This window comes from Salvelinus fontinalis, chromosome 9 (genome assembly GCF_029448725.1).
Source record: "Salvelinus fontinalis isolate EN_2023a chromosome 9, ASM2944872v1, whole genome shotgun sequence".
Classification (NCBI taxonomy): Eukaryota; Metazoa; Chordata; class Actinopteri; order Salmoniformes; family Salmonidae; genus Salvelinus; species Salvelinus fontinalis.
In genome coordinates, this window is record NC_074673.1 from 39,567,164 (window position 1) to 39,581,206 (window position 14,043).

A 14,043-nucleotide genomic window follows, 5' to 3' on the forward strand; every position below is an offset into this window, starting at 1 on the left:
CTTTACCACAACCAAAGCACCCCCAGACCATCACATTGCCTCCACCATGCTTGACAGATGGCATCAAGCACTCCTCCAGTATCTTCATTTTTTCTGCATCTCACGGATGTTCTTCTTTGTGATCCGAACACCTCAAACTTAGATTCGTCTGTCCATAACACTTTTTTCCAATTTTCCTCTGTCCCTTGTGGGTTCTTTTGCCCATCTTAATCTTTTCTTTTTATTGGCCAGTCTGAGATATGGCTTTTTCTTTGCAACTCTGCTTAGAAGGCCAGCATCCCAGAGTCGCCTCTTCACTGTTGACGTTGAGACTGGTGTTTTGTGGGTACTATTTAATTAAGCTGCAAGTTGAGGACTTGTGAGGCGTGTGTTTCTCAAACTAAACACTCTAATGTACTTGTCCTCTTGCTCAGTTGTGCACCGGGTCCTCCCACTTCTCTTTCTATTCTGGTTAGAGCCCGTGTGCGCTGTTCTGTGAAGGGAGTAGTACACAGCGTTGTACGAGATCAGTTTCTCTGCAATATCTCACATGGAATAGCCTTCATTTCCCAGAACAAGAATAGACTGATGAGTTTCATAAGAAAGTTATTTGTTTCTGGACATTTTGAGCCTGTAATCGAACCCACAAATGCTTATGCTCCAGATACTCAACTAGTCTAAAGAAGGCCAGTTATGTTGCTTCTTTAATTCAGTTTTCAGCTCTTGCAAAAGGGTTTTCTAATGATCAATTAGCCTTTTTAAAATGATAAACTTGGATTAGCTAACACAACGTGCCATTGGAACACAGGAGTGACGGTTGATGATAATGGGCCTCTGTAGATTCCCTAAAAAATCAGCAGTTTCCAGCTACAATAGTCATTTACAACATTAACAATGTGTACACTGTTTTTCTGATCAATTTGATGTTATTTTAATGGACAAAAATGTGCTTTTCTTTCAAAAGCAAGGTCATTTCTAATTAACCCCAAACTTTTGAACGGTAGTGTATGTATTTTTAAATAATAGCCTATAATTTTTTTAGAACTTACAATCAACTAAATAAGAGCTAGACAATGAGGACACCGTTGATTTTGTCATGTTTGAGCATTAGAACACAGCATTTTGTCACAATGTGTAGAATTGCAGGAAATTAGTTTAAAAGCTGCAACGTTTTATCTCAGCTCCATGGCAACATTTATAGAATTGCTGAAAATGTGCCTTTAAAACAGCAAGATTTTATTTCAGATCAATGGCAAAATGTGTAGAATTGCAGGAAATTTGCTTTAAAATTGTATCTCCACTGCCAAGATGGTACATCACTAGTTATTATTTGGTCTGTTTTTTCTCCACTCAACCCTTATGGTGTGTCGCAACACAAAACACTCCTCAATTGTTGGGTCACGAAGCAAAAAAGTTTGGGAACCCCTGTCCTAGGATATAAAGTATTTTCAGTTTGTGAATATCGAGTGTCAGTATATGGTTAAAGTGGACTCCCTATATAATTTCAACCTTGGCTAAAGGCCATGTACCAAAAAGGCTTTTTGTTCTTGCAAAATAACATACTTTAGGTACTATGCATCCTATAACTATGATTGTCTTTAGTTTATTTGTAAACCTGACCTAGCTGGAATGTATTTCTGTGGTCAGTGGTCCACAGTGTTCAGTCAGACAGTGTCTCTGCCTGGCCAGCCACAGCAGGAGGTGGCTAGTGGAGAGAGAGACACCCTCAGGTCTTAGCTGAGGCTGCTAGATGGGTGTTTGTGAGCTGGGGTTGCTCCTGGTGGGTTGGTGGTGAGTTTGGGCAGCTGCTGGTGGGTTGGTGGTGTGCTGGGACTGCTGCTGGTGGGTTGGTGGTGAGCTGGGGCTGCTGCTGGTGGGTTGGTGGTGAGCTGGGACTGCTTCTGGTGGGTTGGTGGTGAGCTGGGGCTGCTGCTGGTGGGTTGGTGGTGTGCTGGTGGGTTGGTGGTGAGCTGGGGCTGCTTCTGGTGGGTTGGTGGTGAGCTGGGGCTGCTGCTGGTGGGTTGGTGGTGTGCTGGTGGGTTGGTGGTGAGCTGGGGCTGCTGCTGGTGGGTTGGTGGTGAGCTGGGGCTGCTGCTGGTGGGTTGGTGGTGAGCTGGGGCTGCTGCTGGTGGGTTGGTGGTGTGCTGGTGGGTTGGTGGTGAGCTGGGGCTGGTGCTGGTGGGTTGGTGGTGAGCTGGGGCTGCTGCTGGTGGGTTGGTGGTGAGCTGGGGCTACTGCTGGTGGGTTGGTGGTGAGCTGGGGCTGCTGCTGGTGGGTTGGTGGTGAGCTGGGGCTGCTGTTGGTGGGGAACATGAGAGTTGGCCAACACAGAGCTACTGTGGACTGTAAATACTGTAAAGGAGACATCACTTCCTAATTCACTATAATACAGTATTCCCAGATGCCTCCTGTGAAGTTATTTACGTTGTGATGACAGTGTCCCTTTTGACCTATTACAGCTTTTAGATGGTGAAATCATACTGGGAGTCTCTAAAATATTATATGCTATTGCTTTGTATCATGCAATATAGTGCTGTAAATAGTGCTGCAATATCACTATAGTAGAGAGATGGAGGGGAGGATGAAGAGACATGGGGTGGGGGGAGGGGTGAGCAAGAGGTAGAGAGAGCAAGGTATTGCAGTTTTGGTCTCCCTAACTAGAGCCTACCTTGCAGTACTGAATGCATACATAGCACAGTGCTGGTCCTTCTCTTTAAGTCAAATAGGTAGTTAGTGGCTGGTGCCTGCTGTGCAGCTGAGCTGAGAAAGCTTTAATCTGTCTCTTAAACGAGCAGGGACATGTAGACACCTCCCTCCCATGGGGCCACCTGGTGAGGCTGCTTCTCCATGGGCCATTGCTAGAGACGCCCAGCCCATACCGCAGCTGATTACCCATGGGAAGCCCAGGGAGAAAGAGAACATTTTCCTGATTTACAGTATAAAAATAGCCAAGTGCTGCATGGCTGTGTGGAGATTACTCACCATGGGGGACCTGGGGAATCTACCTCACGAGACTAGCTACCTCCACAGATTCACGTCTTATTTTATTTTTTTAGCATATAGCCATGTAGTGTGTGTGTGTGTGTTTTATGTTTGTGTGTCATCTTCTAATTCCTTCTCCTCTCCAATCATACTGAGCCTGTCATGGAGGCCTGCAGTATGTGAATAACTTCTTTCCTTTGATCAATCCCACTGTTCCTAGGCCATCATTGAAAATAAGAATTTGTTCTTAACTGACTTGCCTAGTTAAATAAAGGTAAAATAAAAATGCAACATGAAGGGGCAGATCGCTCAGCACACATACAGTTGTGAACACCACCCTCTAAGTGTTAATGTGCGTCTTAGTATTTGGTGATCCATAGGGTGCTATTAAGTTGAGGACATAAGGTTGGTACATTTTACAACTTCTCCATACGGAATGCTCTGGGGATATGGAGTACAGATGTGACGTCTTCTGCCAGCTGTGACCTGTGAATCAAATCAAATTGTATTTGTCGCATGCACCGAATACAACAGGCGTAGACTTTACTGTGAAATGCTTACTTATGAGCCCTTACCCAACAACGCACAGTTAAAAAGTAAGAAAGAATAAATAAATAAAATGAAATGGTAACACAATAAAATAACAATATTTTCTCCAAGTAAGGACTCCCAGTCCTGTCCTCTGGATGACTTGAAAGAGGATGCACACACAAGTCATGAAAGTCTCACCTACTCTCAGGCTTTTTCTGGGATAATCCCTAGCCCACAGTGACCACCTCAAATTGAGTGAATACAGAGAATATTGTTTGTTTGTGTGTGGGGTCAAATTCTCTCTTTCTCTCTTGCATCCTTTCTTCGTTGTCTTGCTCTCACTGGAGTGTGACATTTCAAATGTTTTTGCCTTGCCTTGGTGAGTTTTATCTGTTTTCAGTTCCATGTCAATGAGTGTATTTGCACCTGTTGGAGAACTGTTTGCAGTGTGTGATGGTACATTTTAGCATGGTGATGGGGGTGTTGAGGGAGTTGAAAGAGCCCACATGTCTTAACCAAGGGATGGAGGCTGATAGGCTGGTGCTGTAGCTGCTGAAGAGTCATTGATAAAACCCGGCCACATGATTGAATTAGAGGCCCTGCCTTTACCCAGCTCCTGTACAGGAAAATCAGCCGAATTATTCATATCCCCTCCAGGCCAGCACAGGAGAGGAGGAGGAGGAAGGAAGAGGGAGAGGAGCGGGGCAATGAAATGACAGGGGAGAGCTCGTCAGTTTAGCAGTTTCCCTGACTGACTGCAGCTCATTGTGTGTGTGTGTGGCACTGTCTTTTCGATACTGGAAGTATCGAAAAGGCTACTATCCTCCACCGTATGTTGTGACAGTTTATAACAGTTTGTCCATGCACTTAAAAACAAATGTGCTTGGTGGGTTGTACTTGAATTGCAGTGGCATTTGCATCCCTGGACTTTGCAACCATGAAAAACACCTGTCTAGGATCAGCGTGGCGCTAGCGGCACACCCCCCCCCCCCCCACTGAAAAACCAGTGCCGCGAAATTCAAAAAGAATATTTTTTTAAAATATTTAACTTTCACACATTAAAGTCCAATACAGCTAATGAAAGACACAGATCTTGTGAATCCAGTCAACATTTCCGATTTTTAAAATGTTTTACAGGGAAGACACAATATGTAAAGATGTACATCTATTACCTAAAAACACATTAGCATAATCCACCATCTTTTATTTGTCCACCAACACCAGTAGCCATCACCAATTCGGCTAAACTAAGATATTTATAGCCCCTAACCAACAAAAAAACTCATTAGATGACAGTCTGATAACATATTTATGGTATGGGATAGGTTTTGTTAGAAAAAAGTGCATATTTCAGGTATATGGCATAGTTTACAATTGCACCCACCATCACAAATGGACTAGAATAATTACAATGAGCAACGTGTTTACCTAACTACTAATCATCAAACATTTCGTAAAAATACACAGCATACACGAATCGAAAGACACAGATCCTGTGAATACAGACAATATTTCAGATTTTCTAAGTGTCTTACAGCGAAAACACAATAAATCGTTATATTAGCATAGCACATAGCACATAGCAGCCCAGCATTGATTCTAGCCAAAGTGGGCGATAACGTCAACATCGCCAAAAATATATTAATTTTTTCACTAACCTTCTCAGAATTCTTCAGATGACACTCCTGTAACATCATATTACACAATCCATATAGAGTTTGATCGAAAATGTTTATATTTAGCCACCAAAATCATGGTTAGACAATGTGAAATGTAGCTCAGCTGGTCAGAAAATGTCCTTGCGCCACTTAGACAGTGATCTACTCTTATACATAAATACTCATAAACGTGACTAAAAAATATAGGGTGGACAGGGATTGATAGACAATTTAATTCTTAATACAATTGCGGAATTACATTTTTTAATTTATCCTTACTTTTCAATACAGTTTGCGCCAAGCGAAGCTACGTCAAAAAACATGGCGTCCTAAGCCACTAAAATGTTTCGACAGAAACACGATTTATCATAATAAAAATGTCCTACCTTGAGCTGTTCTTCCATCAGTATCTTGGGCAAAGGATCCTTTCTTGGGAGAAATCGTCTTTTGGTGGAAAGCTGTCCTCTTGCCATGTGGAAATGTCAACTGCGTTCGGGATGAACTGAAAAGCGTGCCCAACTTTTCACATCGTTGCAAAAATAAATGTCCCAAAATCGCACTAAACGGATATAAATTGCTATAAAACGCCTTAAATTAACTACCTTATGATGTTTTTAACTCCTAAAACGAGTGAAAAGATGACCGGAGAAATATAACAGGCTAAACTAACGCTTGGAACAGATGCGCGCCGGTGTCCTCTAGGCTCATGACGCAGCTCCCAAAGAATGACTAGCTTCAGGGTTTTTTCATTTGTAGGGCCTGTGAACGAGCAATCGAGCCCGTTGGAATCGTCATCACGTAAAGGCATCCAGGGGAAGACGTAAGAAGTGTCCGTATAGTCATAGCAACGACAGTGCCCTTTTAACTGACTTCAGAAAAGTGGCCAACATTTCTCAAATCTGACTCCATGTCAGGGAAATTGCTGTAGAATGGGCTCTGTTCCACTTAGAGACAAAATTTCAACTCCTATAGAAACTATAGACTGTTTTCTATCCAATAATAATAATAATATGCATATTGTACGATCAAGGATTTTGTGGGAAGCCGTTTCAAAAATTACCCAATTAGCATAAATAGTCTAAACAGCGCCCCCATCCCCAACAGGTTAAAATGACATAGTTACACATCATACATGTTTTACTTCATATTAATCTGTTAATCAATGATAAAATAATGCAAGTCCGTTATCGGCAAAACTTTGTTAATGCAATCATTAAAGTGCTTAAGGTAAGCAAATTGGCTTCTCCCAGTAGTAATGTCTTTTTGGGATTTAGAGATCTGTTATTTTGAATGCTAGAAAGTGAACAAAAGTATTAAATATAATGTATAGATCAATAAAAACAAAGGCTATTAAAATACTTTTTTTGTTACTAGTGTCATGTATGTCCCTCAGTTTTATGTCATTATGTTACTGCCTTGAAAATCACTCACTACAAAGATATAGAGGAGAGTTGGGTATGTTGAGCCATTTTATACATTTAGCGTCATTACGTCAAGGGAAATAGCATTCTTCATAACAAAGATATCTACATATATTTCAGCATTTTGTGTATTCCTGGAAATAATCAGAATTAATGTAAACATAACAGTTTTAAAACATAACTTGTCGCAAAAAATTGGTCTCTTGGCACAATTTAAGGGGTAATTTGGAGCTGCCTTAGGATAAGTGGGTGATGGTGCTGGTGGGTCGAAGTTTAATTCATGGAACAGGGGTGTGGTAGAGCATATTGCATATTTTAAATGCATCTTATTTCAAAGGAGCATAGGGGGTTTAGTGTGTGTGTGTCAGTCACCAGATCTCAACTCAATTGAACACTTATGGGAGATTCTGGAGCGGTGTCCGAGACAACATTTTCCACCGCCTTCAACAAAACACCAAGTGATGGAACTTCTCGTGGAAGAATGTTGTTGCATCCCTACAATAGAGTTCCAGACAGTTGTAGAATCTATGCCAAGATGCATTGAAGCTGTTCTGGCGACTCGTGGTGGCCCAGTGCCGTATTTATACACTTGGTGTTTCCTTTATTTTGGCAGTTAAATCAAATCAAAATAACATTTTATAAGTCACATGCGCCGAATACAACAGGTAGACCTTACAGTGAAATGCTTACTTACGAGCCCCTAACCAACAGTGCAGTTTCAAAAAAATACAGATAACAATAAGAGATGCAAGTATTTAAGAGCAGCAGTAAAAAATAACAATATATACAGGGGGGTGCCGGTACAGAGTCAATGTGCAGGGGCACTGGTTAGTTGAAATACACTGCTCAAAAAAATAAAGGGAACACTTAAACAACACAATGTAACTCCAAGTCAATCACACTTCTGTGAAATCAAACTGTCCACTTAGGAAGCAACACTGATTGACAATAAATTTCACATGCTGTTGTGCAAATGGAATAGACAAAAGGTGGAAATTATAGGCAATTAGCAAGACACCCCCAAAAAAGGAGTGATTCTGCAGGTGGTGACCACAGACCACTTCTCAGTTCCTATGCTTCCTAGCTGATGTTTTGGTCACTTTTGAATGCTGGCGGTGCTCTCACTCTAGTGGTAGCATGAGACGGAGTCTACAACCCACACAAGTGGCTCAGGTAGTGCAGTTCATCCAGGATGGCACATCAATGCGAGCTGTGGCAAAAAGGTTTGTTGTGTCTGTCAGCGTAGTGTCCAGAGCATGGAGGTGCTACCAGGAGACAGGCCAGTACATCAGGAGACGTGGAGGAGGCCGTAGGAGGGCAACAACCCAGCAGCAGGACCGCTACCTCCGCCTTTGTGCATGCTGAGCTGTAGTCAATGAATAGCATTCTCACATAGGTGTTCCTTTTGTCCAGGTGGGAAAGGGCAGTGTGGAGTGCAATAGAGATTGCATCATCTGTGGATCTGTTGGGGTGGTATGCAGTTTGGAGTGGGTCTAGGGTCTCTGGGGTGATGGCGTTGATGTGAGCCATGACTAGCCTTTCACAGCACTTCATGGCTACAGACGTGAGTGCTACGGGTCGGTAGTCATTTAGGCAGGTTACCTTAGTGTTCTTGGGCACAGACACGATGGTGGTCTGCTTAAAACATGTTGATATTAAAGACTCGGACAGGTTGAAAATGTCAGTGAAGACACTTGCTAGTTGGTCAGCGCATGCTCGCAGTACACGTCCTGGTAATCCGTCTGGCCCTGCAGCCTTGTGAATGTTGACCTGTCTAAAGGTCTTACTCACATCGGCTGTGGAGAGCTTGATCACACAGTCTTCCGGTACAGAAGGTGCTCTCATGCATGTTTCAGTGTTATTTGCCTCGAGCGAGCATAGAAGTAGTTTAGCTTGTCTGGTAGGCTTGTGTCACTGGGCAGCTCTCGTCTGTGCTTCCCTTTGTAGTCTGTAATGGTTTGCAAGCCCTGCCACATCCGACGAGCATTAGAGCCGGTGTAATACGACTCGATCTTAGTCCTGTGTTGATGCTTTTCCTGTTTGATGGTTCGTCGGAGGGCATAGCAATATTTCTTATAAGCTTCCGGATTAGTCCCGCTCCTTGAAAGCGGCAGCTCTAGCCTTTAGCTCAGTGCGGATGCTGCCTGTAATCCATGGCTTCTGGTTGGGGTACGTACGGTCACTGTGGGGACAAAGTCATCGATGCAATTATTAATGAAGCCAATGACAGATGTGGTATACTCCTCAATGCCATTGGAGGAATCCCGGAACATTTTCCAGTCCGTCCTAGCAAAACTGTCCTGTATCTTAGCATCTGCTTCATCTGACCACTTTTTTATTTATCTAGTCACTGGTGCTTCCTGCTTAAATTTTTGCTTGTAAGCAGAAATCAGGAGGATGGAATTATGGTCAGATTTGCCAAATAGAGGGCGAGGGAGAGCTTTGTATGCCTCTCTGTGTGTGGAGTATAGGTGGTCTAGAGTTCTTTTCCCTCTTGTTGCACATTTAACATGCTGATCGAAATTTGGTTAAAACTGACTTAAGTTTCCTTGCATTCCTTGCTGCTGTTCTCCACTCATTACCTGTATTAACTGCACCTGTTTGAACTTGGTACCTGTATAAAAGACACCTGTCCACACACTCAATCAAACAGACTCCAACCTCTCCACAATGGCCAAGACAAGAGAGCTGTGTAAGGACATCAGGGCTAAAGTTGTAGACCTGCACAAGGCTGGGATGGGCTACAGGACAATAGGCAAGCAGCTTGGTGAGAAGGCAACAACTGTTGGCGCAATTATTAGAAAATGGAAGAAGTTCAAGATGACGGTCAATCACCCTCGGTCTGGGGCTCCACGCAAGATCTCACCTCGTGGGGCATCAATGATCATGAGGAAGGTGAGGGATCAGCCCAGAACTACACGCCAGGACCTGGTCACACCTGAGACCCCACCTCTTTAAGGAATACCTAGGATAGGATAAAGTAATCCTTCTGACCCCCCCCCCCCCCCCCTTAAAAGATTTAGATGCACTATTGTAAAGTGGCTGTTCCACTGAATATCATAAGGTGAATGCACCAATTTGTAAGTCGCTCTGGATAAGAGCGTCTGCTAAATGACTTAAATGTAAATGTAAATGTGGTCAATGACCTGAAGAGAGCTGGGACCACAGTCTCAAAGAAAACCATTAGTAACACACTACGCCGTCATGGATTAAAATCCTGCAGCGCACGCAAGGTCCCCCTGCTCAAGCCAGCGCATGTCCAGGCCCGTCTGAAGTTTGCCAATGACCATCTGGATGATCCAGAGGAGGAATGGGAGAAGACCATGTGGTCTGATGAGACGAATAGAGTTTTTTGGTCTAAACTTCACTTGACGTGTTTGGAGGAAGAAGAAGAATGATAACAACCCCAAGAATACCATCCCAACCGTGAAGCATGGAGGTGGAAACATCATTCTTTGGGGATGCTTTTCTGCAAAGGGGACAGGACGACCTCTATTAAGAAGCATCTCAAGGTCCGGCTCCGTAAGAATAATCTCAAGGTCCTGGAGTGGCCTAGCCAGTCTCCAGACCTGAACCCAATAGAAAATCTTTGTAGGGAGCCGAAAGTCCGTATTGCCCAGCGACAGCCCCGAAACCTGAAGGATCTGGAGAAGGTCTGTATGGAGGAGTGGGCCAAAATCCCTGCTGCAGTGTGTGCAAACCTGATCAAGAACTACAGGAAACATATGATCTCTGTTATTACAAAGGTTTCTGTACCAAATATTAAGTTCTGCTTTTCTGATGTATCAAATACTTATGTCATGCAATAAAATGCTAATTAATTACTTAAAAATCATACAATGTGATTTTCGGGATTTTTGTTTTAGATTCTGTCTCTCACAGTTGAAGTGTACCTATGATAAAAATTACAGACCTCTACATGCTTTGTAAGTAGGAAAACCTGCAAAATCGGCAGTGTATCAAATACTTGTTCTCCCCACTGTACATGATATGACATTGTAATGTCTTTATTCTTTTGGAACTTCTTTGAGTGTAATGTTTACTGTTCATTTTTGTTTATTTCACTTTTGTATATTATCTACTGCACTTTCTTTGGCAATGTTAACATATGTCTCCCATGCTAATAAAGCCCCTTGAATTGAATATAATTGTACTGTTTTTTGTGTGGTTCCCATTCAAATCCTGTCCTGTTGAGCACATCTCCACCACCCTCCATCCATGATGAGCCTGTCGTGTCCTGAAGTCAAGCCTCTGAACACATAGTCTTGTCCCATACCCTTATTCAATCACTGCTCTGATCCCTTCCCAACACTGTGTGTGAGTAGCCCTCTCATGTTTGGATAAATACCATGGTAAACCAGAAACTTAACTAATATATCATATTAATGTAGATCTATTTCACAACCTGCTTTGACTATGTCTAACTGTTGTGTAATAGTTTGTTTCCAGTCAAATCCTGTCCTGCCCTTAGCGGAGGAGTTGAGCTCTTCTGCATCACCCTCAATCTATGATGAGTCTGTCTTGCTCTGCTATTTCCTAGACGACCTTGTCCCATCTCCCTTTTTGACCTTGGGTGTGATCCCTCCCCTCTCAACACTACTAGATTCCACTGATACTTGTTTTCTCTTCATCGTCATGGAGTGTCAATTTGAATTTGTCTCTATCTCTACATGATTGAGTTCCTGTCTCTTTCCCAGCACCTGGACTGGTGAAACACCAAAGGATATCCTGTACCCCGCAGCAGATTCCATGGTCAACTTGGACAGACTGATCCCCCAACAACTGTCCATAGAGTATCACCTGCTAACTTGTGAAAAATATACTCATTGTACCTTTATTTCTGTATTTCTATAGACATGATGAACTCATTATTCAAAGAACCTGTTCATTACTGTTTGGTTACATGAGGATGCAACAAACAAACTAAAAATGACTACTTTTACCATAACATCAATATTTTATTCCATTCAGTACATGCATTATACTTACTTAGTCAGTTTTCTCAGACGCAGTTCTCCACAATCTGCCTTATTATGCAAAATTGCCTTCGGAAAGTATTCAGACCCCTTGACTTTTTCCATATTTTCTTATGTTACAGCCTTATTCTAAAATTTATTAAATTGTTATAATCCCTCATCAATCTAGACACAATAACCCATAATGAGAAAGCAAAAACAGGTTTTTAGAAAATGTTGCACATTTATAAAATAAGCTACTGAAATATGACATTTACATAAGTATGCAGACCCTTTATTCAGCAATTGAGTCTTCTTGGGTATGATGCTGCAAGCTTGGCACAACTGTTTTTGGGGAGTTTCTCTCATTTGTCTCTGCAGATCCTCTCAAGCTCTGTTAGGTTGGATGGGGAGCGCTGCCACACAGCTATTTTCAGGTCTCTCCAGAGATGTTAGATCGGGGTTCAAGTCCGGGCTCTGGCTGGGTCACTCAAGGACATTCAGAGACTTGTCCCGAAGCAACTCATGCTTTGTCTTGGCTGTGTGCTTAGGGTCGTTGTCCAGTTGGAAGGTGAACCTTCGTCCCAGTCTGAAGTAGGGATGTACGATATATCGGAATCCGAGGATATTATCTAAAAATGGCAACATTAACAATGGTCAATGTCTAGTTTAACGCCAATGTGCAAAACCGATGTCAAAGCTGACGTGCATACCTATATAACGTAGGTACATGATGTAATGATGCCATGTTAAAATGTTGTGCTACACGTGCAGCACAGCATTCCTAACCTAGCCCACAATGTCTGCTGTATGGATCGAGCAGTCATTTGAAAGAGTAAGAAAAGTTCAGCGAGACAACTTTATTTTTTAATTTTTTTTATTTAACCTTTATTTAACCAGGTAGGCAAATTGAGAACACGTTCTCATTTACAATTGCGACCTGGCCAAGATAAAGCAAAGCAGTTCGACACATACAACAACACATAGTTACACATGGAATAAAAACAAACATATAGTCAATAATACAGTGAAAAAAAAATAAGTCTATATACAATGTGAGCAAGTGAGGTGAGATAAGGGAGGTGAAGGCAAACAGATATATGTATAAATAAATAAAAATATAAAAAGGCCATGGAGGCGAAGTGAGTACAACACAGCAAGTAAAATAAAAACTAAAAAAACACTGGAATGGTTGGTTTGCATTGGAAGAAAGTGCAAAGTAGAGACTAGAAATAATGGGGTGCAAAGGAGCAAAATAAATTAATAAATAAATACAGTAGGTAAAGAGGTAGTTGTTTGGGCTAAATTGTAGATGGGTTATGTACAGGTGCAGTAATCTATGAGCTGCTCTGACAGCTGGTGCTTAAAGCTAGTGAGGGAGATAGGTGTTTCCAGTTTCAGAGATTTTTGTAGTTCGTTCCAGTCATTGGCAGCAGAGAACTGGAAGGAGAGGTGTCCAAAGGAAGAATTGGTTTTGGGGGTGACTAGAGAGATATACCTGCTGGAGCGCGTGCTACAGGTAGGTGCTGCTATGGTGACCAGCGAGCTGAGATAAGGGGGGACTTTACCTAGCAGGGTCTTGTAGATGACCTGGAACCAGTGGGTTTGGCGACGAGTATGAAGCGAGGGCCAGCCAACGAGAGTGTACAGGTCGCAGTGGTGGGTAGTATATGGGGCTTTGGTGACAAAACGGATGGCACTGTGATAGACTGCATCCAATTTATTGAGTATGGTTTTGGAGGCTATTTTGTAAATGACATCACCGAAGTCGAGGATTGGTAGGATGGTCAGTTTTACAAGGGTATGTTTGGCAGCATGAGTAAAGGATGCTTTGTTGCGGAATAGGAAGCCAATTCTAGATTTGACTTTGGATTGGAGATGTTTGATGTGGGTCTGGAAGGAGAGTTTACAGTCTAACCAGACACCTAGGTATTTGTAGTTGTCCACATATTCTAAGTCAGAGCCGTCCAAAGTAGTGATGTTGGACAGGCGGGCAGGAGCAGGCAGCGATCGGTTGAAGAGCATGCATTTGGTTTTACTTGTATTTATGAGCAGTTGGAGGCCACGGAAGGAGAGTTGTATGGCATTGAAGCTCGCCTGGAGGGTTGTTAACACAGTGTCAAAAGAAGGGCCAGAAGTATACAGAATAGTGTCGTCTGCGTAGAGGTGGATCAGAGAATCACCAGCAGCAAGAGCGACATCATTGATGTAAACAGAGAAGAGAGTCGGTCCAAGAATTGAACCCTGTGGCACCCCCATAGAGACTGCCAGAGGCCCGGACAACAGACCCTCCGATTTGACACACTGAACTCTATCAGAGAAGTAGTTGGTGAACCAGGCGAGGCAATCATTAGAGAAACCAAGGCTGTCGAGTCTGCCAATGAGGATGTGGTGATTGACAGAGTCAAAAGCCTTGGCCAGGTCAATGAATACGGCTGCACAGTATTGTTTCCTATCGATGGCGGTTACGATATCGTTTATGACCTTGAGCGTGGCTGAGGTGCACCCATGACCAGC

General features: G+C 42.8%; 1 protein-coding gene across 4 annotated transcripts in view; it reads left to right on the plus strand.

Moving 5' to 3' along the window:
- si:dkey-246g23.2 (solute carrier family 66 member 2) overlaps positions 1–14,043 on the plus strand; it is a 94,286-nt gene that overhangs the window by 58,860 nt on the left and 21,383 nt on the right. Inside the window, exon 5 of one of the 4 annotated variants that reach the window (XM_055934334.1) lies at positions 11,269–11,828. The exons of the other annotated variants lie outside the window; for them this stretch is intronic. Coding sequence (XP_055790309.1) covers positions 11,269–11,425 — 157 coding nt within the window. The 3' untranslated portion in view covers positions 11,426–11,828. Of the gene's footprint in view, positions 1–11,268; positions 11,829–14,043 lie in introns of those variants that run through there. 4 annotated transcript variants of the gene reach the window in all.